Raw genomic sequence first — 24,111 nt, 5'->3', positions numbered from 1 at the left:
TTTTTTTTCATCACAAAGTTGAACTTCATTCAGTTACTGGGATAATTCATTACAAACTGATCACCAAGAAAAACTGTATTAATTACAGATAATATTGAAAACAATTAGAATGTTTCTAATACTAAAATGATTGATTCAATTGGTGAATTGTTCCATTACAACATGATTTGAAAAACAAGTATTGAATCCCTGTAAATTATCATCTTGTCGTTCAGTTACCTCTAACTTACAATGACCTTACATTACTGACTTCCATATAACATTTAACAACTGAAACGTTCTTTTAGAAAATGATCTCTAGTATCTTTATTCATAAATCTTTAAGGATCACTACATAACTTGGGCAATGTGAAATTATAAAACATCATGCAAATCATATGATGATGATGATAAGGTTATACGAAATTTACTATTTCACAAAATAAGCATGCCACTAAAAATGACAAATTGAAGTGATACAAAAACTGTGTGAATCTAAATTTTTTTAAAAAAGAAAACTGGGTAGATAATTAATGAACGGTTATGTCTTGAATACTAAATGATAATTCTGTTTTAACATAGAAATAATCATTACATTTTCTGAAAATAATGATATGCATGAGATTTATGATTGCTAAAAAAGGAGGAGTAAAAAAAGAAATTGGTAAAGTTATAAATGTTACTAATCTTAATTTATGTGAAAGATTTACTCTCTACGAGACCTTAATGTTCTGTGCTAAATTCTGTTTAGAGTTGTAGATGTGCATTAATGAAGAGTCCCAAACAGGGATATAAGTACTCTCCAGTAGTTTTGAAAGGTTCTCCTGGTGATTTCAGTCTTTGGTGCTAGTATCGAAAATGATAAATATCGTTAAGTTATGTAAAAACGATACTTGATATTAAGTTATAAGATTCGGTTGGAGTAAATCAACAAAATCCAATTCATACCACAGTATAAATCACAACATTGCACCGCATTTATTGATACTATCCTACTTACTTAATCTCGTTGGATATAAAAAGGGATTCAAAAACACATGACTCATTATGGTGCCTAGACCTCTCTCTGAACTACAATCATCATAGCCAATAACTTTCTACAGTTGACATCTAGTTAACTTTGATTATCATCACTTTTGTAAACACTGAGCCTAGTATGGGGCTCCTCAGCAGCGCTCATCCATGATCCCACACTCAGGACTTTCAATTTCGTGCGAATGCTTAAACTCTAGACTACTGAGCCGGGATCCAAAGGTGTTGATGTCTAAATTCAACCAATAAATGATATTAAGTGACCATCTCCCATCGTCTTCGGTGGGTAAAAGCGTCACAATCAACACGGTTGAACTCCATTGGACACGGCTTCTCATTAGAACTCGGAGAATTACCCCTAGAAGCTAATCACTAGTGAGCACATGATAATTATCAATACAGGGTTATGGAGATTGTTGAGTTTCAACTGAGACCACACTAGAATGAAACGGCTGTCCAGTGCTTTCAAGTTATCAATAGTGGTACATGACCTCAATTTAATCTTAAAAATTAACTGTTACATAATATCATTTGGTTTTAGTTAAACCATATAAAAATGATATTGGTTATTTAACACTCGATGCACGTATATACATATATATATCAAAGCAGTGATCAACGACTTACAAAATAAATTAGGTAGTACATATTACGTAAACGGACATTTGAAAATTATGCAAAAACCCTCCCACCATATTTCGAACAAGTTCATGTTTCGCCTAATAAAACTTTTCTAACCATAAAAATTAATGTAAATAGATATTTAAGTAGTGACATAAGTTTATGGAAAGACGGAGGGTGTTTCAAACTCTCACCTTGTATGTGGTCTCCTTTTAAATTATTTTACAATTTATACTGGTATATATTAGCACTGGCAAGCATTAATGGATACAGCAAAAATATCTTCACATATTGTCTAATCATTGTGATCATATATATATATATATGGGTTTTTAAGTCAAAGTCAGGGGCCATTGATTAGAGTGAAAGTGGCATACTGACAGCAGACTTCGCAATGCCAGACCAGATTATAGAGAGTAGCAAGTTAATTCACTTATTAACAACCTACAAAACTTGAACCCTGTATTACTCTAGGAATGTTTGGTGTACATGTCTATTCGCAAAAAAGGGAAATACCACATCTGAGGTACTAAGATCAAATTTAATGGATAGTAAATTTTATATGAAAACTTTATTAATAAAAACACTATGGTATTTTCGTAATTATCAGTAAGTTACAATAATAGTTACACTGTGTTGGCAATCAGCTTTGATGTCCTTACATTTTCTAAGCAGTATAAAACGCTGGAACTATAATTTGGACTAAGTGAAAGAAGATACACTTACTTTAATTGTGGTTGGAAAACATATTTGATATGGCATTTTCAATATAGCAACCTAGCCGTTCCTTAACTTCGATTTTACAGACTCCCCAGACAGTTTTAGGCATCACAGCCAACCGGTATGAACGTCCCAATGTTTCGAGTCTTAATTCAGTTCCAACTGGCAAACATAGTAACAGCATGGCTTCATTTGAGTTGCAGTTGATCGATAAAGGAGTGAATTCAGTGTCCTTTTGCTAATTAGTGCCCTTACAACAAGTGGACAATCGTAGGGGTTGTGAAGCTAATCTGGATATCACAAATAACGGAGGTCAATTCTAGTCGAAAACGAATGAGTGTGAAGATCAACTCGAAACTAAATTCATTAACCATTGATTGCCTTTTATCCACGTAATTTTGGGAAAATACTGATGTAACACAACCAAACAATTAGTCAATCAACTTAAGTTTATTTGTATTGTTTTTAAATAGAGAGAAATTCATGAATAGATATATGGTAATATTACCCTTAGACGGATAGTTATAAGCAAACAACCAATACAATTGGAGAGAAAAATCAGTTTAGTACAATTCAAAACTAAGTAATATTGGACATTTGATTATATGAGTTGTTAATTTTGTTTATATAGTTCAAGAAGCATTAGATTTCATCATTTGATTACTTTCAACCATTGAAGAGTAATAGGAAGAAACATATTAGGGAATCAATGACGTTATAAATTGTAGAGGGATACAAACGTATTTGGTGTCTACTTTTGCACTACATTAAAAAAGGAATTTCCGTACGATATTCAATGTGCATAATGTGTGAAGTAAAATCAAACGCATCATGCTGTCCACGCAAGTATTTGCTGCAGTTACATTTACTGAACTTCATCTTGTTGTGTTAATGAAACGCGGAAACTTGGACCAATGCATATATGTCCTACATTGTAGCTGACTGACTGCACCCAAGATTGTGTATGATAGGATTTAAGCAAAATGATTGAACACACTGAATATATTTAACGACTATGACACCATAATCCCTATACGATTATACAATAATAATGATGATGATTAAAAAAGTCAATCTAGCCATAGGTTGAGGATTTGTAAATATTAAATTAAGTGTTCCATTCATAGAAGCTACATGGAGAAATTCTTGATACAAGATTACCAAGTCTACATTTTAACTTTAAAATAACTGGACAACTGCGCCGTTAGCGTTTGGGATTTTAAAGCGAGATGTTTTGTTGTTTTTAAAGTCCGACAAGATATTGACCAAGAGAATCAACACCTTGAAAGCCCGTGATCAATGAACTTTGATTTCACTCAACTTAAAGTTGAGTGGAATGCCCTGGTACGGCCGAGGGTGCGAAGAGTCAGCTTTCTCTGTCGAAATAATCTCACATGGCGACGCATACACATCCACTGACAGGGAAACCTACTCACAACCTTCTCGCGACATTACTGTTGTCTACGAAATTCAGAAGACGAAAAGTGAATGTCCGGCGCTTTAACCGGGTTAGTGGAGACGGTGTCCATCTAGGGGAGTTGGAAAACTCTGATTCCGAACCAATGGTGCACATGGGCTCCAGTATCCTAAGGGAACAAATGGAATATGAACTATTGGTCACCGGCTGCCATGGAACCGCATCTCCTTACGTTGCTCCACTGCTTTGTGGATCAGACATTCAGGTCGTGGTCCCCTAAGAGAACCACCTGCTTCGGTATGGGCACCCGGGCATAGCCCGCACACAAAACAATTCACTTGTGTGGCGCATATATATTCGGCGCCTCTTTGTACACATATTTACGTGTTCAAATAAAATAAAATAACTCAACTCCCAACACACTGATTATACTATGGTGTTTGTATTATGCTTATGGTTTGGAGAAATTGCAAATAATAGCTAAACAATACTATGTATTCCACTAGATGAATCAAGAAACTACTGTTGGGATCCTACAACAATTCTTCAATAAGATGCCCCAACATCGGAAAAAATCTGAAAGCATTTCTTCCAATCACCATGTTCCATGAAGACTTTTTGAAAATTGATGAACTATGTGTTAAATTCTGACTGGATGACCACTGGTTCTGTTACTTAATTTAGGATGCTTTCAGAGTTTAACAGTTATCGATGAAAACATAAATAAACGGACCTTGAAGTGAAGCTCCTACTCTTACTTCGAGACTTTTCTCTAGTTAGAAGCTCGAGTCTAGGAGCATTTTAGAAAATTAGCAAGTAGCTAGGATATTGGTGTCAATTACTAGAGGGTTTTAGGACAACAATCATATATAACTTGACTTTCAACCATATTTAACAAAAACTATACTGATAACTAGGGACATTTGTAAATCAACTTATTGCCATTTGAACACAAACGATATAAATTTGCTCTTTTTTATTAATTAGACTAAATCTTCTTGTAAGTTAACTCAGAAAAAATTCAGTAAAAAAAGGTAAATCTGTTCACATTGACAAAGATAAGTCAGATATAACAATCAGAAAATTACTATTCGCATTTATTTTTTGTGAATAAGTCTTAATTAGTTAGTTGTATAGTTGATAAAACAATGACAAATAACGAGAAGAAACGGATCTAAGAGAAAGCATGAAAATGGTTATCATCGCTTTTATCATTATTATTATTATTATTATATAGGAACGAGCTTTCATACTTGTTATTCTCTTAATTATTGGTAGAGTCGACAGTATTTTATATATATATCAATATATTGTTAACATGCAGAGTTAATTATTATAAACGATAATGAAAGGCTACCATCAATCTTTTTTCCAAGTCCCCAAAAAGCAGTGAAGAGGAATAAAGAGAAAAAAACCATTTGGAAACATGTAGACTATTAGTGACTTAATTGATTATTACGATGAGTAGTACTAATTCATAATTTGATCAATAGTTGTTACTTTTAGACGAACAAGCGAACAAATACACACAAAAAGATTAAAACCAAACTAACCGAAATCATAATTTCTTTAAAGCAGTTCATTATTAGAAAAGGGTGAAATATAACAACAGAAAAAAGCGAAAATGCACATGTATTGTTATTTATTGGGAAATTAACAAGTTGGCTGCTTATTATCATTACTTTTTTTTCGTAATCAATGTAAATGTATCATCGTATGTATGTATAATGTAGTAAGCTTGAAGTGATGGGATAAAAATGAATCAGAAACAAACAAACAGAGAAACGAACAAATACATGAATAAACTAACTTAGTGATTATTTGAATAACTTTACAAAAAATAAAATAGAATAACTATAGCGATAATAACAATAATAACATCCTAAAACTGAGGATTATTATTAAAATATCTCAAGAATAATTTATGCTTCCGATTTTTTTTAAAAAAGCAACAGTATCAGCAACAACGTGGTGATTAATTAAAGAAGTTATATGTGTATGTATGTGTTGGCCTTCGAACCGGAGGTAAAATAAACGCGCTTACATATTTATAAAAAAAACTTCCGAAACCAAGAGACTTAAAAAACGAGGCGGATGTTTAAAAATCATACGAAAATGCGCGCGCGCGTTTATTTAAAGCGAAAAGAAAACACGGACAAGTTAATTGCTTGTGCACTTTGTGAGCCTATATTAAGAAGCTACGATAGTGAGTGAGTGACAAGGGATAGTCACAAGTTATTTTTACTACCTCAACAAAAGTATCACAAGCACATTCAATAAAAGATCAACTACTTTTTACGACCTAAAGTGAAAAACTTTTTCTTCCCGGGAGCAGAAGAGCTACTAGCTACTTGAGACTCAGGAGCAACTCCAGAAGGTAACGTGGCAGCTCGTCCTCCAGCAGATGAAGAAGACTCCATTGGTTGCCCACTTGCACTTGATGCCACTACATTAATAGCTTGAACCCAGCTATGCATATGTTTTTCAGAATGTGCTTGAAATAGAGATTCACCTCCGTTCGAAAGTTTGAGACGGAATACAAAAGAGCGTTTGGCGTAGTTGTACGCAGGTGCAGCGGAAGCGCCCACTAAATTAACAGGGAGTTCATGCCGATATAAATCCCCAGGTCTTTCTTTGGCATGTTTTTGCTCTTTATAGGCAGAAAGTGTGAAAGACGTCGCAGAGAGGACAAAATACAACTCATGCCAAGAGCGAGAAGAAGCTTTCTTTGTGCCTGTTTCCCATTCATGTTTACGTGTTAAAACACCTTCAAAGTCACGAGGAACAGGTTTACCAACATCAGAACTTCCACGTTCATGTCTTGGGGTGGTTACCGTTGGAAGACGACTACTACCTTGTTCAGCATCTCTGATATCCACAGCCCGCCTATCAGCCTCTGAAACCGGCGTTTGTACAGGTACGGACACAGGAGGTGGAGGTGGCTGAAATTCTCTAACAGCTTCAGATATTTTCCTTTCTTTTTCCAATTGCCTGGCAGCCTCGGTTTCTGGAGTTCTTTCACGTGCTTTCAATTCAAGCTGAAAACAAAAAAAATTGAAAAAATCACATTGATATTAACTGGAAAAATTTTGATAAGAGAAAGGTGATAATCCCTTAGTAACTTAACCGAAACAGTATTTACTAAATTTATAACCCTTCCAGTGACAAATATCAAAATTGACGGGAGCATAACGATTAAAATGTCGTAAACACACATTTATTGAAGGGAATGATAACTAGAACTTACAGTTGTAAGTTTCTCTAACTCTCGGAAACGTTCTTCTTGTGTAGCGGCTGCACGTTCAAATGCAAAATGTTTTTTCAACAATGCTAAGGTTTCATCTAACGTTTCACCCAAATCAGTGTTATTAAGATAAGCTTCTTGTGACGTAAGCCAAGTATCTGCTATCTCAGCGTCCCGAGCAAACTCATATACCTCCATAAGAAGACTTAACGTTTCCCATCGCTCTGCCCATTGGTCATTCAGCAAAATTTTTTCAGTTACCAGCTAAAACAAACACAAACAAAAGTCATATAAAATATAAATACAAATATACAGCATCGAGAAAAAGTATATAAGTTCGTTAAATATTGATAGTAAATCACCTGAATGCATTTTTTTCTGACTTCTTCTTCTTGAGGATGTCGACGATTTAGAAGAGTTCGACCTAAACTTAGGCAAATGCTGAAGTTTTCCTCTCGAGCATCTATTTCAGCCATTAGGCTACGATGACTATTCATCAGCAATTCAACTCCGGATACATCCCTAGAATATGTAACACACATATATACAACAATATAGCACACCATTAAAAAACTGATAAAACAATCAAACAATTGTACAAATACTTTATCTAGGAAATAACCGGCTATTGGATTAAGGAAGAGTACATTCCACTTTTAGTTCACAGTTAAAAATATACTGTCATACCGGAATAATTCTATGAACCAGCTGAAACAAGCATCAATTGGATCATTTCAACAGTTGTTTTTTCCTCGAATCAACTAAACGACTCATTTACAACAAATACACAAACGATATTAGTTATACATTTTGACTAGCCAAACTACTGAGAAGGTTATTCATTGACTTTTAACGTGTTAAAACTACTAATAAACTATGAACGCTTCTACTATGCTCTAGCCTGTTTGTGACTAGAAAAGAATTTATTTGTGTGTCGATACAATAAGAAGTAAACAGATAAGCTTTCCTTATCCTACACTAACGAGGCAGATAGTGATTAGTATAAAACGAAAACCTGACTGATACGTAAGAATTGTCGATTAATTATTGAAGAACCTAATCAGCAGTGTTAATTACGAAATTACTGAAAGTTAAAGCTGTATGATATACAAAAGTATGATCAGTGACGAATAAAATACGTTAGACGATAGGAAATTTACAACTAACCTTGGCTTTTCTTTAGTGGTCATCTCCATACGAATAGTATCCATCCACAAACGAAGTTCACGTACCATAGAGAAGAAACGATGGACATCAGAGGCATCATGTAAGCGTGCTTTACGTTGTTCCGCAGCACATTGTAGTTGTCGCCATGCATGAATAACTTCGTCCCGGCGGTCACATATAAGACGCTCTTTATCTGCGGCGTAAGACGGTAGTAAGCTATTAGCCGCTTCTACGATCCCTTCCACCTATAGGAGAATATAAAGGATGATATTATTAAATATTGAATGGAGACATTTCTGTATTACACACAAGTTGTGTTTCAGCTACGACAGTGATATTCATATTAGAATGCGAAACCGTCAACATAAATACAGTAATTGTAAAAGCTATTTAAAACTTGATCATTATGATGTCTGAGAAAATTTTAAAGTTGAACCTCATGATATTGGGTCATACTCAATTAATTGTTATAAATAGTGAAAATAGAACTTAGTTCAAATGTTAGAAGGTAGATCAGACAGGAAATCATTTCCTCTTGTTAGTGATAATTGGGTCACTTTTAGACAAGATTGTTTTACAGTTTAGAAATATTTTGATATTAACTTTGTAAATAGTACAAGCTGTAGGACCACAATAATTAGATTTGTGATTTTATGATAGGGCCTCATTCATATATGACCAGCAGTGTTAGAGAATAATTGTGAAGTTCCAAAGAAAATAATTTGTTATTTTTACTCAACTATTTAATGTTCATGTACCGGTGTTCATGATTGTCCAATCAAATTACTAATAACAACAAAAATCGCATCACAACAACTACGATTTAAAGGTTAATTTCAAGAATATTGTATTTCTCGACACATCTACTCATAGTATTACGAAAATAGTAAAGAACATAATTGATACTTGTTAGTCATTGTACTGATGTGATATTTACTGTGAAAGATAACCAAACAATTATATATGAGAAAAAGGAATAGTGTTAGACCTACAGAAAAATTAGTCGACTAACTCGTAGGAAATGCTCATTTGAAGATCTCGTAATCATAACCACATCTCTATCGGTGTATTTACGTAATGAAATGCATCACTCTTGTGAAGAATGGAGAAATAACAAACACAAAAACAGGTCCACTTACTCGTGATCCAAGACGTGCCAGTTCACATTCAAATGTATTGTGTTTGCGTTGAAGTGCAGCGACAGCTTTAGCATCACGTCCAACTTCTTCTGGAATACTGCTGACTTTGTCGACAATACGATCGAGAACATCCTATAAAAAATAATGACAAATTTATTATCCCCTTTTTTGAAAAACTGATGCTTAACATATCAATCATAATATGGAAAGTATTCACGAAAGATAGCAAGAAATAAATCCAAGGAATATGTAAAGACAGGAAACGGTTAGCAGCTTCGTTAAATACAGTTTTCAAATGAAAATAAATACAAGGAAAAAATAAGGTGTATAACACAGGGTGAAATTGATTATTGATTATTATTGACTGAGCTTCAATACTGGATTAAGTAAAATTTATGTGGAGCTATAGAACTCTAGTTATCCAGAGAAACACATCTCGCACTCTCAAATTAGGCATTACATTACACGTTTGTACTGTTTATTTTTTATGCGTATATTTTTTAGATCCTGAGGATAAATGCTAGTTCGTAACTGAAACCAAAATATCATAATTTATGGAAATTCAATAAGCATCTTTGAAGTTTACTTGGCTTTTAACACAGAAATATTGGATCAAAGGGGAATCCAAATAGATATTCACCACACAAGACGGTTGTGGAAAGATAAAGGAAGATGAGAATAATGAAACGAAGAAAAAGATGAATTAAAATAAGTGAGTAGAAGTAGCGAAAAGTGGGAAAAGCAGTTCAGTTAGGAAAAATACAACCAGAAAGAATCCTTCCAGTTTAGGAAGTTTCTCTCACTTTTGTCGAGTAAAAGAGAATTACAGCCGAAATTTCACTAACACCTATTATGAACCATAGAAACATATACATCAATGGAATGCTGAAAATCTGTAATCGGTAGACCAACTCTTGAATTATAACCTCTAATTAATGTACATATATCTGTGAGAGAAGTAAATTCTAGATTAACTAATAAACACGTTATAAAGTTGAGATCATAAGCTTAGTGTCTTTATTGAAGACTGATATTTGAATAGGTAAAATTTGGACGGTGGGACTATAATTTACGGACGACCTTTGAGACTCCAAACTGACCTTGAAAATATCCAACTACTTACTAGGGCTAAGTGAGGGTGGTTATAAACCTGTGTGAAGAGTAAGGATTATGATTTATAGTTGATGGTTAAGGTTAAGAATTAGATTAGGGTTCTTCATCACGAACTGACATCAGCCAAAATGAAAAACACTATTTAGACAAATGGGTGAGTGAATTTCGCGCCAAAATCCAAGACCTCTTATCCTAAGTCCATAAATTATAGTCTCGCCAATATGGACTATATGATCCACATGAATAATTCATCAGCAGTAAGTAAATCATCGTAGTAGTAACTTCATACTAAATGAATGAAAAACATATCAGATTCCAGAATAAACGCTACAATGTGACTTGTTAAAAAATGAAATGGTTGACAACTTAAACAAGATTATACCATATTTAACAGCAATACATTCTTTTTTTGCAAATGTGAAGAAAGAATAAAGTATAGTTACGTGATTAGTTTATGAGAGAAATCAAATCTTTCAAAATATAATTTACTAATGTCAGAAAAAAAACAGGGTATTTAGTAAATTCCACTTTTCTAGAAGTATACAATGCTTGTAGGATCAGAAAAGTGATTTAGGCGATAACTGTCTACGAGTTGTAAATGAGAGTAAACTATTTTTAGAAAAACACAATCTTACTTGGCAATCTGCCAAAAATTTATGTAGATCCCATGCAGTTTTCAAAAGTTGAATACGTGTATCAATGAGCTCCAGTAGATCAGCCCATGCTTCATTAATTCGATCCTTCCAACTGGCGATTTCAGCAGCTTCGCTGTGACCCTGACCAATAAGAGCGTTACATAATTCATTCGCTGCACTAATACGATATTTTCCAAGTTCATTTGTTTCACGAGAAAATTCGGCGAAACGTTCTCGAAGTAAACAACAATGTTCGTAATCTGCACCAACTTCATGACTACTTGCTACCAAGATACGTTCTGCAATCCAAGCCTAGAATAATGTTAATAATAATCAGTCATCTAAGTACCGACATATAAAACTTTATGGAGGCAAATATATCAGACAACTATTGAAAACAGTTCGATTACGGAACGTACTAATTGAGAAAAATAAATAAAATTAGTAGAACACGACACCATGTGACTAAGTAAACATAATGGTGTTAAAACAGAGAAATCGTATACTTGAAAGGAGTTCAAGTTCATCCGCCTGATAAGATATAATCTGTTACGTGACCTACATAAGATTTTCGTAGATTATTAACTGATCGATTTTCCAGACAAGCATCATTCATGGCAAAAGCTGAAAAGTAGTCCAATTACAACCATGGAATAAAGAATAGTTGTTTCAGCTCAGTTTTGTTGATGATGAAATTGAAGTATAAAGACGATAAATATTGAAATTTCTTCAGGATAAATAATGGTGCAAATTTTGTAAGGGATATTTAGAATTTACATATACTGAACAGTTTTTGTTATACTAGAACTGATCGTATTTCTTGAACAGCATAAATTGATTTAGTGTTACATTTATGTAGTTAAGAAACGAAAAGTTACTACATGAACATGACATAGGAATCGCATAATGTGTATGAATGTATGTAACGAAGAAGAAATACGAAAGGATAAAGAAATATAGAGAATGTGAATAATTGGTAAGATTGTTTATCAAGTGTTATTTGACCGACGGAAGGACAAGAGTGCTACACATTTCTATTGAACACAGAGACTAAGGTTGTTAGATTGAATCCCCATAGCTTCCAGTGACACGTATGAAACGAGATAAAGTCCTATTAAAAAAACTTGGTGGTATATCACTCTGAATACCTTGGTTTTATCTACTACACGATCATTATCGACTAACTGTGATAGAAGGGACCTGCGTAATGATTTTGTTAGACCTGATTATCAAAAGATAAAGTATATTGACAGAATTGTCAAGAACGATAGGAAGGAAAAAAGAACTCACCTCAAGATCTAAAATATCTCGTAAGAGATGATACAACTTCAGAATCTCATCAAGCCTTGCCCGGCGTTCACTACATAGGTCACGTAAACCCGCATACATCTTGTCAATGCGTGCCTGTTTAGCGACAACAGCTTCAGACTCAGGATGATTGGCTTCCAATAAAGCCTGGCATCGTTCACCTAATCCACGGATTTCTGTGGCATAGTTCTCTACAGTTTTTTGTAGTTGTTCATGCTTTTTAATTGCGTTATTAGCGCCTTGTTCATCCTGTAAAAATATCAAAAGATAAGAGGTAATTGAAAGATTATAACCTGATTAAATAAATAAAAAACAGTACTTCAAAAAACATAACAGTAATGGGGATTTGGTGCTCATAAAACTACAAGTAAATGAGGAATAAAAAACTGACCTTTGCACGTTCATCACCCATTAAGTAAAGTTCTTGCTCTCCCATCCAAGCTTCAGCTTCGCTTGCATCGAATAGATACTGCTGTGCAACTTCATTTCGTGTTAATTGTTCTTGTCTTTCTCCTACTACATGTTGTAATTGTTCCCACAACACCCATAATTCATCTATGGCTTCACGGAATCGATCGCTTCGTGGATGACCTTCAAGTATCATTTTTTCGCCTTCCTGATGGTAAAAAATAAAATAGAATTTACATGAAGGGTTAGTATGAAACAAGTTTTCAACGAGTACCAATTGATATTGAAAATAAATTAAGAATTATGAAATGATAAAAAGTTCATTTTATCAAGGAATAGATCTTAGAAATTAATACATGACTTTATTATGACATAAGCTGTAATATTAGAGATGGACACAAAACGTATCAAAATTAAATTGTATAGCAATTCACTACTTGAGACCCTCTTTAAGAAGGTCGTACACGACAAATGATACTTCCCTTAATCTATTTTTAGAAGTTAGCACAGATATTCTTTATAATGCAGTTTTTTTTGTATTTCCAATTTTTAAAACCTAATCGCCAGTTTAGAATCCTCAAATAACAATTATAACCATTGGCAACTTCTGGTTGACATAAGCTTAGTATAAATATGCAGAAAATTTGAATGCTATTGACCAACTAATGAGATTTATGGACCTGGTAATATAACTGAATATAAGCTAACAACGAAAAGTGTAATGGTTGTTGTTTCCTTGGTTTTTATTTTAATATGAAATCTTTGATAGCTTATTGTTCGACATACATTTGATTATCCCTTCAATCTTCTAGTTAAGTAGCTTTTCGAACTTCTTTTACTGTATCTTCTTAGTGTGTAACAAATAAAAATTGTATACTATTACGGTTACTTCTATGTTGTTCCAGTTAATCGGGTTTCCACAGCATAATAGAATACAATGCAAGTATAGTAATCAACTCGATAATCAATGAACTGAAGTACCAGAGATAAAAACAATTAACAACTAATAAAGAAAATTAATATCTTACGTGACAAACGGCATCAATACGTGGACGGTGATTATCTACTTCGTTAGACAGCATGCGATGACGTCTTATAAGTTGTTGTGTGGCAAGTAATGAACTTCCAAGCTTGCATGAGTCTTCAATAAGTGCCAACTTTTCTTTAATCCAGTCCTTCTCGTCTTCAATATCTCGTAAGAATTGACGAACTCTCTTTTGTTTAACAAGGCGATCACGGCGATCAGCTAGAGGAGCTTCTAATTCAGTAAGACGAATACGCACTTCCTGGTGAACTTGTTCAAACTCTTCACGACGTTCAGGATATTGTTCTTTGAGTTTTTCTGCATGAGTCTAAAAATGAAATACAAAAGTATATAAATCATTGTAAGCCACATGTTAAAATATGAGATATATATTTTAGTTGAAATTGTTATTTAGATAATTCCCATGTGAATATTAATACTTGATGGTTCAAACGCTTGACTCCCAATAACGGGGTCAAATATACAGATAAATAATTCAGGTTTGGAATAGATTGGGTTTCTGATTCGGACTTCACCCATTGTCGATTGTGTATCCAAAGATTGTTCATAGTACAAGAAAAATACGTGTATATGGGTACTAAGTTTATTTATGCTGTTACGGCAACATTCAATAACATATCATTCACCTACAGTAGTTTTTATTACTAGTATTCATTGGGAATACAGATTTATTTTAGTCATTTAAAAAAATGAAGGTTTCGTTACAAAGATCAACATATCTACTTCTTCGTGAATGTTTCTTTGCGTTTTTCAAAGTATGGGAATTGGGAAGGAAGGTGTTTCTGCTCCGAGTTTTAGGTTACTTTGTAGTTCCCGTGATTAACATAAACTGTTTCAGACAAACTGTTTCGTATTACATGACAATTAACTTTGGAATAGTTGGTCAAAAAACTTAAACTCGTCAAAAATATGTTTTCATGTACAAAAAAATGCTTACAGTAGAATATTTGCGAGAGGAGTATGTACGTGACAATTATTTAGCAGTTATCGGAATGTGGTATAAAGACAGAAAGATTTATCCTATCAGACTAACCATTTTTGATAGTTACTGTACCAATATAGTAAAATTTAATAATGATAGTGTTTAAATTAATGAAAACCACCCTGACTTTATACTAGTGATGAACAATGAATGGACAATAATTATAAATGAGAATGTAGTCACTATACTATTAGTACGAAGCCAATTCTCATTACAAAATTCTAATCAATCAGATATGAATAAATGAATATAAGGATTAGAAAGATAAAATTCGTTGTGGAATACAGAAAATGTAACTTACCGCCATATCTTGAAGCATTCGGCGTTTGGCAGCCAATTCTTGATCCTTGCGTTCTTGATCTTTGAGATGTTCATTGATTTCAACGAGACCGATTTCTTCAGTAACTTCTTCTGTAGTAGTAACTATTTGTGAGCTAACTTCAGTAATCCATGTAAGCATAGACTTAGCAGTTTCATCGAATAATGTTTCTATAGAAATAAAAATGTTTTAACCATTAAAAAAATATTTACGGTAGAATAATGATAATAAAAGCAATAATAATGCTAACTACTCTCGAGGTGATCACTTACCTCTGTTAGCATCTGCCATTTTCGCGCTCTTATCAGCTGTAGTGGTGTTAAGGTCTTCCCACTGCTTACGTAAGGCAGATATTTTCGGTTCGACTTGGACTTGAAGCATAGGATGGGCTACAATAAGCTCTTCTCCCTCCTAGAACAGAATAACCCAATATTTATAACGTTAGGAAAATGTTTAGTGATAATTTTGATTTAATAGCTGATAAGGTCAACAATTTCACTGTAAATAAACCTTGTAGTTTTATTTCTATATACAAATATAGAGCGTGTGTGCAGTTAGAACACGTTCAGATAACTCGGTAATATGATTGTGACCCAATCGAACAACCACAACTCATTAGATATTTAAGTTTCGATTAATAATAGTTTTTCCGAAAACTAGAAACATGAGCTATTGTGTGCTATTTGATTTACGAAAAATATCTATGAGTAATTAAGATATAAAAGACATACTTCAATAACTTTGGCAATTTTCTCCTTGTTGGCATCAAGTTCGCCTTCAAACGCCTTAAATCGTCCATATAATGCAGCAATGCTTCGAGCAATAGGTGCCGGTTGCTCTGTAATAGCCATAGCTTTCTCAGCAAGCCATTCTTCAGCCTAAAAATGTTGAATACACTTGTTAAAATATATTATGACTTACATCGTCAACGTCCTGACAAAATTCTTGTAGATGTAACTGTTCTTTGAGTTTTTGACCATGTTCATCTGCTCGCCTCTTTAGAGAGTCTCGTCTAAATAGAGATAATCGAACAGGATAAAAATAGTATGTCACACGAAAATCCGATAAGAATACTTTATAGATATGGGTCTAGAGGTATAAACTTACCGTTGTTTAAGTTGTTCACATTTATTTTGAATCTTTTCAGTAGGGAAAATTCCACGACCAACCAATTTCGCACCATCATTCAACACATTGTCAATCTTTTCATCGGTTGGCACCAATGACGTTCGGAAGGTTTCAAAATTACGAAGATTTTCTTGTGCCATCTCCAAATTGATCTAGTCAAGTGAAAACAAACGGTTATTTAGATAGAACTCTGAATCACTCTTATTTGAGATGAAGTTATAAATAAATAGTATAACAACAGCCAGGTGCCAGAGTAATTACCGTATTATATGGTGGGGAGAAAGGAACGAAAATGGTGAGAGATTTGCAAACCTATGTGCCTTCAATAAACTGGTCATAGGCGGCACCATATTCCCACATAAACGCATACACAAAACCACATGGACTTCACCGGATCACACCACGCAAAACCAAATCGACCATATCTGCATCAACAAAACGTTCAGGAGGACTATAGAGGACGTGAGAACCAAGAGAGGAGCTGATATATCATCAGATCATCAATTGCTGGTCGCTAAGATGAAATTGAAACTCAAGAAGCACTGGACAATGGGGCGGACAACATCACAAAAGTTCAATACGGCCTTTCTTCAGGATACTAACAAACGCAACAAATTCAAGATAGTCCTCAACAATAAGTTCCAGGCCTTTCATGACCTACTCAATGGAGAAGGAACTACTGTGGAGAGCAACTGGAAGGGGATTAAAGAGGCAATCACTTCAACATGTCATGAGGTCCTGGGTCACAAGAAGCACCATCACAAGGAGTGGATCACTGTTGATACACTGGATAAGATTCAAGAAAGGAGGAACAAGAAAGCAGCAATCAATATCGATCGAACAAGAGCAGAAAAAGCCAAGGCACAAGCTGAATACACAGAAGTAAACAAACAAGTGAAGAGGAGCATCAGAACCGACAAACGTAAATATGTGGAAGATTTAGCAACGACGGCGGAAAAGGCTGCAAGAGAAGGAAACATGAGACAACTGTATGACACGACAAAGAAACTCTCTGGAAATTGCCGCAAAGTAGAACGACCAGTGAAAAGCAAGGAAGGTGAGGTAATCACCAACATTGAAGAACAACGAAACAGGTGGGTAGAACACTTCAAAGAACTCTTGAATCGACCAGTTCCACTGAACCCACCCAATATAGAAGCAGCACCCACGGACCTCCTAATCAATGTTGGCCCACCAACAATTGAAGAAATCAGCATGGCCATCAGACAAATCGAGAGTGGCAAAGCAGCAGGACCAGACAACATTCCAGCAGAGGCACTAAAAGCAGACGTAGCGGCAACTGCAAGGATACTCCACATTCTCTTCAATAAGATTTGGGATGAGGAACAAGTACCAACAGACTGGAAAGAAAGACTTCTGATCAAAATACCAAAGAAAGGCGATCTCAGCAAGTGTGATAACTACAGGGGCATCACTCTTCTTTCAATACCGGGAAAAGTCTTCAACAGGGTATTGTTAAACAGGATGAAGGACTGCGTAGACGTCCAACTTCGTGACCAACAGGCAGGATTCCGTAAGGATAGATCGTGTACAGACCAAATCGCAACTCTACGGATCATTGTGGAACAATCAATTGAATGGAATTCATCACTCTACATCAACTTCATTAACTACGAAAAGGCATTTGATAGCGTAGACAGAACAACACTATGGAAACTTCTTAGACACTACGGCGTGCCTCAGAAGATAGTCACTATCATACAGAATTCATATGATGGATTACACTGCAAAATCGTGCATGGAGGACAGTTGACAAAGTCGTTCGAAGTGAAGACCAGTGTCAGGCAAGGTTGCTTACTCTCACCCTTCCTCTTTATCCTGGTGATCGACTGGATCATGAAGACGTCAACGTCTGAAGGGAAGCACGGGATACAATGGATATGTAGGATGCAGTTGGACGATCTAGACTTCGCAGATGATCTGGCCCTTCTATCCCAAACGCCACAGCAAATGCAGGAGAAGACGAACAGTGTGGCAGCAGCCTCAGCAGCAGTAGGTCTAAATATACACAAAGGGAAAAGCAAGATTCTCCGATACAACACAGCATGCACCAATCTAATCACAATTGACGGAGAAGATCTGGAAGATGTAAAAACCTTTACATATTTGGGCAGCATCATTGATGAACAGGGTGGATCTGATGCAGATGTGAAGGCGCGGATCGGCAAAGCAAGAGCAGCATATTTACAACTGAGGAACATCTGGAACTCAAAGCGACTTTCAACCAACACCAAGGTCAGGATTTTCAATACAAATGTCAAGACAGTTCTACTGTATGGGGCAGAAACCTGGAGAACTACGAAAGCCATCATCCAGAAAATACAGGTGTTTATTAACAGTTGTCTACGCAAAATACTTCGGATCCGTTGGCCGCACACTATTAGCAACAACCAACTGTGGGAGAGAACAAACCAGATCCCAGCGGAGGAAGAAATCAGGAAGAAGCGCTGGAAGTGGATAGGACACACATTGAGGAAAGCACCCAACTGTGTCACAAGACAAGCCCTCACATGGAATCCTGAAGGCCAAAGGAAAAGAGGAAGACCAAAGAACACATTACGCCGAGAAATGGAGATAGACATGAGAAAAATGAACCAGAATTGGATGGAACTAGAAAAGAAGGCCCAGGACAGAGTGGGTTGGAGAATGCTGGTCGGCGACCTATGCTCTATTAGGAGTAACAGGCGTAAGTAAGTAATGGTGGATAAGACTAAATCATTGAAAAGGAAAAGCTTAGAATATTCTGCGTAAACATTATTGTAATGATGATGTGAGTGCACAATCCGAAATAAACAACTAAACTTTGTGAGACGTTTTTTCTAGTTCTATTTTATTACTTTATTTATTACAATGGGCTAGAATATGTAGCAACTGAGCTATTATTATTAACTGGATTGAGATAATACTTTGCATGTGCATTTGTGGTTATTCTTTTGGGAATTTCGAAATGCAGTTACAAATGCACAGCTCTGAGAATGGATCGGAAAATATATTGTAAAGAATTGAGAAAAGTAGACAGGCATGGGAAATATAGATTAACTTACAGGAGCTTCTTCCTTGGAAACAACCTTCTCCATTTTTGCTAGAAGGACCTCCGCTTGTAAAGCATCTCTAAAGAATGTCTAATATAATTAGAACATAACATGACTTGAGCTTACTTGGGCTTCGACACCTTCTTGTAATGCTGCGGTGCGGTTTTCATACATTCTTCGTAAAGCTTCCCAATTTTCTTCGATACCGTCTAACCTCTGGGCCAAAAACATGTATTGGGCATCTGTCTGAACTTCAGTCACACGTCTGCCGAAATCCATAAGCCGATGAAAGTCATTTTCATATCCATCGATTTCAGCTTTTAATTGTTCATGTTGGTCTAAAAGGGTCTCCGCCTCCTAAAAATGTAAAGTTAGAAATAAGACACCTTAACTAACCTCTAAATTATTTGGAACCTCTTCAGAAGCTACAGTGATTTGTGTGCGACGAAGCCAGATTTGGAAATGATCTAAATCTTGTAAGAAACGTTGCAATTCGCTTGAATCATTAAGTCGATCATCTCTTTCTTTTACGATCTCTTTCAGTTCATTCCATAAGTCATGAATCTTCTCTTTTTCAGCTATAACAACCTAAAGAAATCAGCATATTACGTAATCTATAACTTACAGCTTGAGTTTCTGGTTTTGCTTCAGTAAGTTCTTGGGCTTGTTCATCCAAGTGCTTAACCTTAGCCTCAATAGCATTTAAATCGCGTTGTAATCCACCAAGTCTACGCTGAAGCTGCATAATACCCTCCAAGTTATTATCTAGCTCATCGGTTGATTCGATTAACTTTGCTTTATCTTTTATCCAATTCGCTGTTTCTGAACTTTCGATTAAAAATTGATTATACTGGTAAGATAAATCTAATTGTCTTTTTTGTTTGTCAACAAGGTCGGCTAACTCATTCCATGATGCGTTAAGTTCATCTTGATGTCTTAATATCTTTTCAGCGTCTGGATGAGCTTTATCTAACATTTCTTCTGAAAGTAGATTTACACTACCAACCTTTTTGGCGTTTCCAGCCATTTCTTTTTCGAAACATTCGAACCGATGTCGAATAACCTCCAATTCTTCAATTTCGTCACTTGGAACTAATGTCGTCAAAAGTTTTTCTTTTTCAGTTATCCATGTACGTACGGTATCTGAGTCATCAAATAGTTTATACATCGAAAGAGCATCATTTAAACGTTTATGCCGTAATCTACATAATTCTTTTACTAAAGCATAATGTTGATCGACCGCATCTAAACGATGTGCTATAGCTGTGGCATCACTGTCTGGATAATCAGAAACTCGTGATGCATCTTGATTTAGTTGAGATATTGTTTCTTGGTAGTTTTGAAGATTATCCATAACTTCCTGGTTGTTTTTCAGTAAAGACACTGTTGTGGCTTGTTTAAGACCTACATCTTCGTTGCTAACAATGCGTTGTTGGTCAGTCAACCATACATCTGCATCATCACAGTCTGCCATTAGTTGGAAGAAATCCTGTGACTCAATTAGGCGTTGTTTACGCTCTGTTATCAAGTCAACTAATTGACCCCATAATTGATTCATTTCAACGATACGCTGGGATATTTGCTCACCACCTTGATTTCCATCAGTAATAAGTTGTTCACCATGCTTCAATGCATCTTCTAAAACAGCTCGATGCATTTGACACTCTTCTTCAAGAGCTTTATGTTTACGTAAAAGTCGACTTACTGAACTTAGATCATGACCCAAGTCTGGACTGGACATAAGCTGGCTTTTTTCTTTGATCCATTCCTTTTCATCCTCCATATCCCAGAAAAATTGCCACATTTCCCGTGAATCCCGAAGACCACGAAGACGAGCCTCCGCCAAGTCATGTAAATCATCATACGCCGCACGTAATTTTTCAGTACGCTCCTGAACTATTTCGGGTTCAATTGGTTTGTATGTACCCATATCCGGCGTAAATGACCCAACAATAAATGGGGTGGCCTGGTCAACAACCTGATTCATTCTACCGCCGAGGACACGAATGTCAGCTTCCAATAAATTATGCTTTTGCAAGAGGTCCTCAACACCCATCAAATGTTTACCATAATCCTGCGACTTAAGACGGCTCTTTATTTCTTCGATCCAATCCATCAAATAGGTCATTTCTTGGAAGATATGTTGTAACTGTAAACTTAGTTCTAGATGCTGGCGTCTAATGCTAAGTGAGTCCAATAGATTACGCCACATAGCAAGTACTTTATCCCTCCGCAACTGGATATTTTCATGAGCATGATAATTTTCTCTCTTCAGCTCCTCTGCAACATTGACCATAGCATTTACACGCTCTTCATATGCATATATATCTGTTTCTATGGCCTCATGCTTCTTTGTTGCAGCTTCAACAGCAGCAAGGTTATCACCAAAGAACTCTTGTAAAACGAGTCGTTGATTATCTGTAAGCCAAGTTTCTCGCATTCCAGCTTTACGGTCGAAACGAGAGGCAAGTTGTTCCAACTTCTCCTGACGTATAAGTTCATCTCGTACAGCTAATTCCCGTGCATGTTCAGCTCTTTCAAGCATTTCCCAGGCACGATTTATATCTGCTATCATTTTTCCTTCGGGTGGATTATATTGTCTTTGATTGTTGGCACGCATTTTACTGCGAATAGTGAAAAGTAAAACTTCAAGACCCCCTTTTTCTCTGAACTTGGGAGGTTTTTCGACGGTTCGGTAAGTGTTGAAGCCGGCTAACTGGTGTTGAACACCCGAAAGTGAATTGGCGAATGTACGGTCGTCTAAAAGCTTTATGGTTTTCTTTATCCAGTCAAGAAGATCAGAAGTTAATTGTTCATATTGATTGATCATGTCATCAGTTTCAATGGCCTGGTTGACGACCTTACCAATCCTTTTCGAATGTACAGTATCAGCTTTCATTTTGTTAAAGTAGTGGTAATATGTAACAACATAGGTAATAATAGACTTTTCATCTGGTTGTTCAACAGCCACGTCAGATGGTTCTAAAAGAGGATGAAGATTTAATTTTTCTTCGGCAACACTGAAGGCGGTAGTCAGGTTTTTAATTGGCTCTGATTTAGACAGTTTGGAGTATTCAATTAGATCAGGTCGGTGTTTATGAATTAAAGCATTAAAAGCTAAACCATCACGCCAACTTGTCGTAAAGTTCCGAACATTTACATTGGGATAACCTGCAGTTTTCATTTGGCACCACAATAACAAAGCGTCTTTAGCGCATCGGGTTTCACTTGTCTGATATTCTTCAACAATTATATCTTGGATTTGGAAACGCAAAATAATTGTCCAAATAAGTCCAAGTGTTAATCGTGAATTTCCGTCTACGATATCGTGAGCACCCACATTTTCTAGGTGAACATGCTGATCACACAGGAAATTTAAGGACTTGTCAACATTCTCTAAACAATGGATTCGCATTTTTCCCCTTGTGGGTCGAGGAAGACGTTCACCAGATAATATCTCTAAGAGTTTTAGGAGCATTTTCCCGTCCCTTAGATCTAGGTATAGATCTTCGATGTTGCAAGACACAACCGAAAGGTGGGAGTTCACCCATTTTGTGAATGTCTTTTTCTGAACAACCTCACGTTCGTCTATAATGATACTTGGAATTAAACTATCACAAAAACTAACCTGCAAGTGCTTTAATACGCGATCGTTCGTACAGTTTTGCTGTACTGTTTCCACTTTCGAATTCATCCTCATCCGAAGTATAATTGGCATTCTGTATGTTATTAGGTTCCCAGTGTAAATTTTGGTGGATTGCCTGGATCTCCATCTTTGTGAGAACAAACAATAACACGAAAAAAGATTTTCAACGTAAGGCAACATGAACTATTTTTACAGGATTTTAGTGGAGGTGAATTCACAAACCTATCATCACCAAATTGGGTTTATAGTAATATTTATAAGCTAGAACATTAGTACAACCTTCGAGACAGGACCAGATCCACATACTAATGTTCACGAAATGTTATTGCAAAGTGAAAATCACCGGAACTTTGCCTCTGACCTATTGTCATCTCTTACCACTTTCTAAGGAAAGTACAACCACTGGCTTCGCTAAACACGAGTCATCTCATCTGCTGACAACCAAAATTGAAGGTAGCAAGATGATATATGATCAACACTCAGGGACATCATTTTATAGAGATTCTTGGGTTTGTTTCCTGTACACCTAAAACTGACTGATAAATCAACAATAATTGATGGATAAGTACAACTTGTGAGCTGTGTAACAGTCCAACTCAAAATCTGTAATAAAGGATTAAAGTGAAGCAGAGAATTCCTTTGAAATGGTCATTAGTCGAGTCTGGAATAATGTCTGACAATCAGAGCAATATAGGATTAAGATTCATTTGAGTTAAGGACTTAGATTTAGGGTTGTTTTCAGCGTGCTGCTATACGTCGAACCATTCAGCTCATAAAAATGGAACGTCAAAAATGTCTTACGTAGTTCCTGTTTATATTAACACAGAGGGAAAGTTTCACCTCAAGATTGTGTAATCTGTTCTTAAGACGATAAACAGGACTGATTCCAGTTGAACAAATCATAAGAAAAACAAGATAATCCAATGTAAATAAAGAGTAAAACGTTTCGTTGCTACAAAGATGTTATGAATTGGTTTTGTCTGGCATACTGCAAAAAGGCCCGTCGGTCGTAAACAGCATAGGACAAAATAAATGTGCATCACTCCAAGCTGACAGAATAACAAGGTGAAAGACTAAGGAGTTTCAGTAAAGTTATCAAATAGTAGAAACTAAGATTGGAGAGTAAAAAGGAACTTATGAAAAGTATGGAATAAT

At 35.6% G+C, this 24,111-nt stretch overlaps 1 protein-coding gene across 2 annotated transcripts in view; it reads right to left on the bottom strand.

Annotated features, from left to right (window-relative positions):
* Positions 1–108: 108 nt before the first annotated feature.
* The window catches only part of SPTBN1_2 (Spectrin beta chain, non-erythrocytic 1), a gene marked incomplete at its 5' end in the record, with an annotated part of 28,166 nt that continues 4,163 nt past the window's right edge, over positions 109–24,111 (bottom strand). For both annotated transcript variants that reach the window (XM_035732720.2, XM_051214352.1), the window contains 19 exons: positions 109–6,807; positions 7,017–7,277; positions 7,376–7,535; positions 8,181–8,425; positions 9,320–9,451; positions 11,068–11,379; positions 12,358–12,624; positions 12,767–12,991; positions 13,812–14,135; positions 15,112–15,299; positions 15,402–15,540; positions 15,861–16,007; positions 16,051–16,141; positions 16,237–16,409; positions 19,323–19,400; positions 19,437–19,667; positions 19,707–19,898; positions 19,936–22,898; positions 22,939–23,083. In XM_035732720.2, the coding sequence (XP_035585885.2) occupies positions 6,058–6,807; positions 7,017–7,277; positions 7,376–7,535; positions 8,181–8,425; positions 9,320–9,451; positions 11,068–11,379; positions 12,358–12,624; positions 12,767–12,991; positions 13,812–14,135; positions 15,112–15,299; positions 15,402–15,540; positions 15,861–16,007; positions 16,051–16,141; positions 16,237–16,409; positions 19,323–19,400; positions 19,437–19,667; positions 19,707–19,898; positions 19,936–22,898; positions 22,939–23,083 (7,023 nt within the window). In that variant the 3' untranslated portion in view covers positions 109–6,057. The remainder of the gene's footprint in view (positions 6,808–7,016; positions 7,278–7,375; positions 7,536–8,180; positions 8,426–9,319; positions 9,452–11,067; positions 11,380–12,357; positions 12,625–12,766; positions 12,992–13,811; positions 14,136–15,111; positions 15,300–15,401; positions 15,541–15,860; positions 16,008–16,050; positions 16,142–16,236; positions 16,410–19,322; positions 19,401–19,436; positions 19,668–19,706; positions 19,899–19,935; positions 22,899–22,938; positions 23,084–24,111) is intronic.

The sequence above is a fragment of the Schistosoma haematobium genome, chromosome 2 (genome assembly GCF_000699445.3).
Source record: "Schistosoma haematobium chromosome 2, whole genome shotgun sequence".
NCBI lineage: Eukaryota > Metazoa > Platyhelminthes > Trematoda > Strigeidida > Schistosomatidae > Schistosoma > Schistosoma haematobium.
The sequence above is the reverse complement of the archived record's forward strand: the minus strand, read 5'-3'. Positions and strand labels throughout refer to the sequence as shown.